At 34.0% G+C, this 3,211-nt stretch overlaps 1 protein-coding gene across 1 annotated transcript; it reads left to right on the plus strand.

Moving 5' to 3' along the window:
• Nucleotides 1-1,148: 1,148 nt before the first annotated feature.
• LOC110420815 (SAUR-like auxin-responsive protein family) lies at nt 1,149-1,763 on the plus strand. Its single transcript, XM_021434190.2, has one exon. It carries the CDS (start codon nt 1,170-1,172, stop codon nt 1,545-1,547), a length of 378 nt encoding a protein of 125 aa, XP_021289865.1. The 5' UTR covers nt 1,149-1,169; the 3' UTR covers nt 1,548-1,763.
• Nucleotides 1,764-3,211: the final 1,448 nt, after the last annotated feature.

Consider the following 3,211-nt stretch of genomic DNA (forward strand, 5'->3'; position numbering starts at 1 on the left):
TCAACCCTTCCCATTTTTCTTTTCTTTTTTGGATATTCCAACCCTTTTTGTCTCTCATTTGACATTACAGAGGATGAAAATGCCGGCCCTGTTTTCAGCTTTATGTAGAGGGCTAACTTTTTGGCCTTTGCTCCACACACGTTTGGGGCAGGTTGGAGTATCTAGAAATGAAGGTAGTAGGTATATTTGACTATGTTTGATTTATTGAATTAGCTTTATTCCCACTTCATGGAACCCACCAAACATAAGACCTTCCACCGACTTCTCCCCTTGTCAATAGCAAACTTATTTGTTAATATTTTTATTCTTATTCTTTTTATTTTATGGTATATGATATATGATTTTTCTTTCTTCTGATTTGGTGGGTTGTTTTCTTTACACGTCTCAACCAACATTTCAATAAGACAAACAGAAATGTTAAGAGTTCACTACTGAAGAATATTTCTAAGTCCCTAAAAAACTTTAGTGTTTGATTCAATCATGGAATGGATTATGTTGCATCACTCCACTTAGCAGAAACAGAAGAAAGAAAGGTGAATAAGACGGAAGTGGTTCATTTGTTTTCTTGAAGATTATGTGGGTGTTTTGTTGATAATCAAAGAAGCATTAAACTGATTAGTGGCTGGCATTTGATTCAACTAAGAAATGATTTGTTTAGCAGTTGGGTTAGTTATCACTCTTTAAAGGCTGATTCGATCAAATATTAATGGATTTTATGCATCTTGATATCTTTTACCACTCTCTGAGATAGAAAACCAAACTCTTTTTATCATATTCTTAGCCACCCAACAATAATTGACCAACAAATGTGGTGCATAATGTCCTATCAATCAAAATTCAAAATGGGGTTGCACCTCATCATTCATCTCTAACTTTTTTGTCAAGTCTAAAGTTCGATGCTTTCTTCCTGTTTAACTATTGATGAGTCAAAGTAAATGTCGGACATTTTTTACAAGTTAGAAATCGTGTTCATAGATTCCCAATTATTGACAAGTCAAAACATGACCAATTCTGAGACATTCCCTCTCTAGCCACGATACAAATTCTCCCCCCACCCACTAAGCACTAGACATGAGACCACCTCTTTCTTCCAGCTCCCCACTTCTTTATCTTCCCAAACTGCTCTGCCTCTCTTCCCAAGTTTCAATCACAAAGAGCAGAAGGAAAAAATGTTAGGAAAAAAAATTGTTTCCTTAAAGAAGCTAGCCAAGAAAGTGAAGGGCATGGGTGGAGGTGATCGCGAGCAATCACAATATGAATGCTTGCTAAGGGAATTTGAGGAAATGTCTCCTACTGCATCGACCCCATCTGGATTTTTTGCTGTTTATGTAGGAGAGGAGGAAGAAAGATTTGTAGTGCCAACCAGCTTCCTGTCTCATCCACTCTTCAAGATGTTGCTGGAGAAATCGTACAATGAATATGGTTTTGAGCAAAGGAAGAAGCTAGTTGTTCCGTGCAGTGTCTCTACATTTCAAGAAGTTGTGAATGCTGTAGAATGTTGTAATGGGAAATTTGATTTTGGAAAACTAGTTGAGGAGTTTCTTTAGATAAAAGAAAGGAAAAAGCATGTGGCTTCCTAGTCTCAGGAACTAGGGAACTATACCCTTAACACAGGCTTTGAGTTTATAGTTCCATGAATGTTTTAGGATTGCAGTTCTCTTGTATCATACACATCCAGCTCTGCTGCAGGGCTGATTTTGGTCATGTGAATCAGTTTCCTAGGTAGATTTGATTGAATCAAGTTCAAAATGAACATGAGGTGAGTTAATTCCTAAGTTCTGGTTTTTCTTCTTCTTGTAAATATTTGCAGCAAGAATTCAGAATGTGATGCCAGAAGAGAATTATTGCATAAGGAGGTAGAATACCATCAGAAAGGGCAAGAAGGGAAGAATGAGTTGAAAGGTAGCTTAGTTATCTTTCCTGCCTCTTTGTTTCCAAGAACCACTCTCCATTTTCTATGCTCCTTCCTCTCTCTTTCTTCTATTTCTACCAAATCAGAGACAGGTAATTTGGGTGTTCAAACTAATGGTTTGACTCTGAAACTTCTCAAGCCTTCTTCAAACCAGACCACTTAAGCCTTCTTTAATTCACATTTCAAACTTTAATGTTGAGGAGCTTATGTACAGTTGCTGCATTTAACTTCTGGAATAAAAACACTTTCTCTGGAGGTAATATTTTGGTCTAACAAACAACCATATGAAGAAAATCTGCATCTGAGATGCTGAACTTTCTGTTGAACATGATTTCAAATTTAAAATAGTATAATACTACTTATTTTCTAAGATTTCTTTTTTTTTTCTCTTTTGACAAATTGATGTCAACTTTTGTGTAACACATTGAAAGTCCTCGGACTTGTAGCAAGGGCAATGTCTATGCGCCACATAAGAGGAAAGGTAAGATGGGGGATAACCTCGTCATTGTTGGAGCCATAAAACTCATTTGCAGATTAACAGTTTTAGCGCATAAATATATGATGCATCAGTTGCTACATTAACTGTTGGTGGTTTACAGCGGCATGCTTCTTCAGGAAGGTGAACCAAGCCCATCAGATGGAGGATAAATGGTCAGGCAAGTTAAAATTCTGGGTTAGAAAAAAACCTGCCAGCGAAACAAAATTCATTTTATTATGAGGGGCGATTTTTTTCAGTTACTAAAGATAAGGTATTTTCAAAAATAGTTTTTTTTTAAAAAAAATTTTAACTGTTTGTAGCTAAGAAAAGTTTTTTAGATAAAATTATTTTTAATGAAACCTTCTCGTATTCAAAGAATCATACTCTCTGTTTTTAGCTTCTTTTTTCCTATTGAAGTTAATGTCATTTTTTTTTATGATTATAAGAAATATAACAAATAAAATAACCTAAAAGTTAATTATTTGAATTAGAGGATTTTGGATACTATCTTTTTGTCCAAATCCATTTTATTCTAGTTTGACATTGAATATTTTTCAAGATAATATCCTTTTGCCCAAATTCATTTTATTCTAGTTTGATGTTGAATAATTTTTCAATACATCTTCATTTTCATGATAAATTCCTTTTTGATTTTAAATTTTATCTCGATCGTGAACGTGTTTAACTCCAAAAGTTTATAGCTTAACGAAATATGAAAATAGAAAATAAGTTATACATTATATTTAAAAAATGTTGTTATTACATGTTATGTTTAAAAAAATATTGTTACAATTGAAAAAAAAATTGTTTCATGTTTTAAC

The sequence above is a fragment of the Theobroma umbraticum genome, unplaced genomic scaffold (genome assembly GCF_002168275.2).
Source record: "Theobroma umbraticum cultivar Fairchild unplaced genomic scaffold, ASM216827v3 scaffold_86.0, whole genome shotgun sequence".
Taxonomy (NCBI): Eukaryota; Viridiplantae; Streptophyta; class Magnoliopsida; order Malvales; family Malvaceae; genus Theobroma; species Theobroma umbraticum.

Excerpts from the sequence above, each read along its gene's own strand:
- LOC110420815 (XM_021434190.2), top strand. The coding sequence starts at position 1,170 with ATGTTAGGAAAAAAAATTGTTTCCTTAAAGAAGCTAGCCAAGAAAGTG.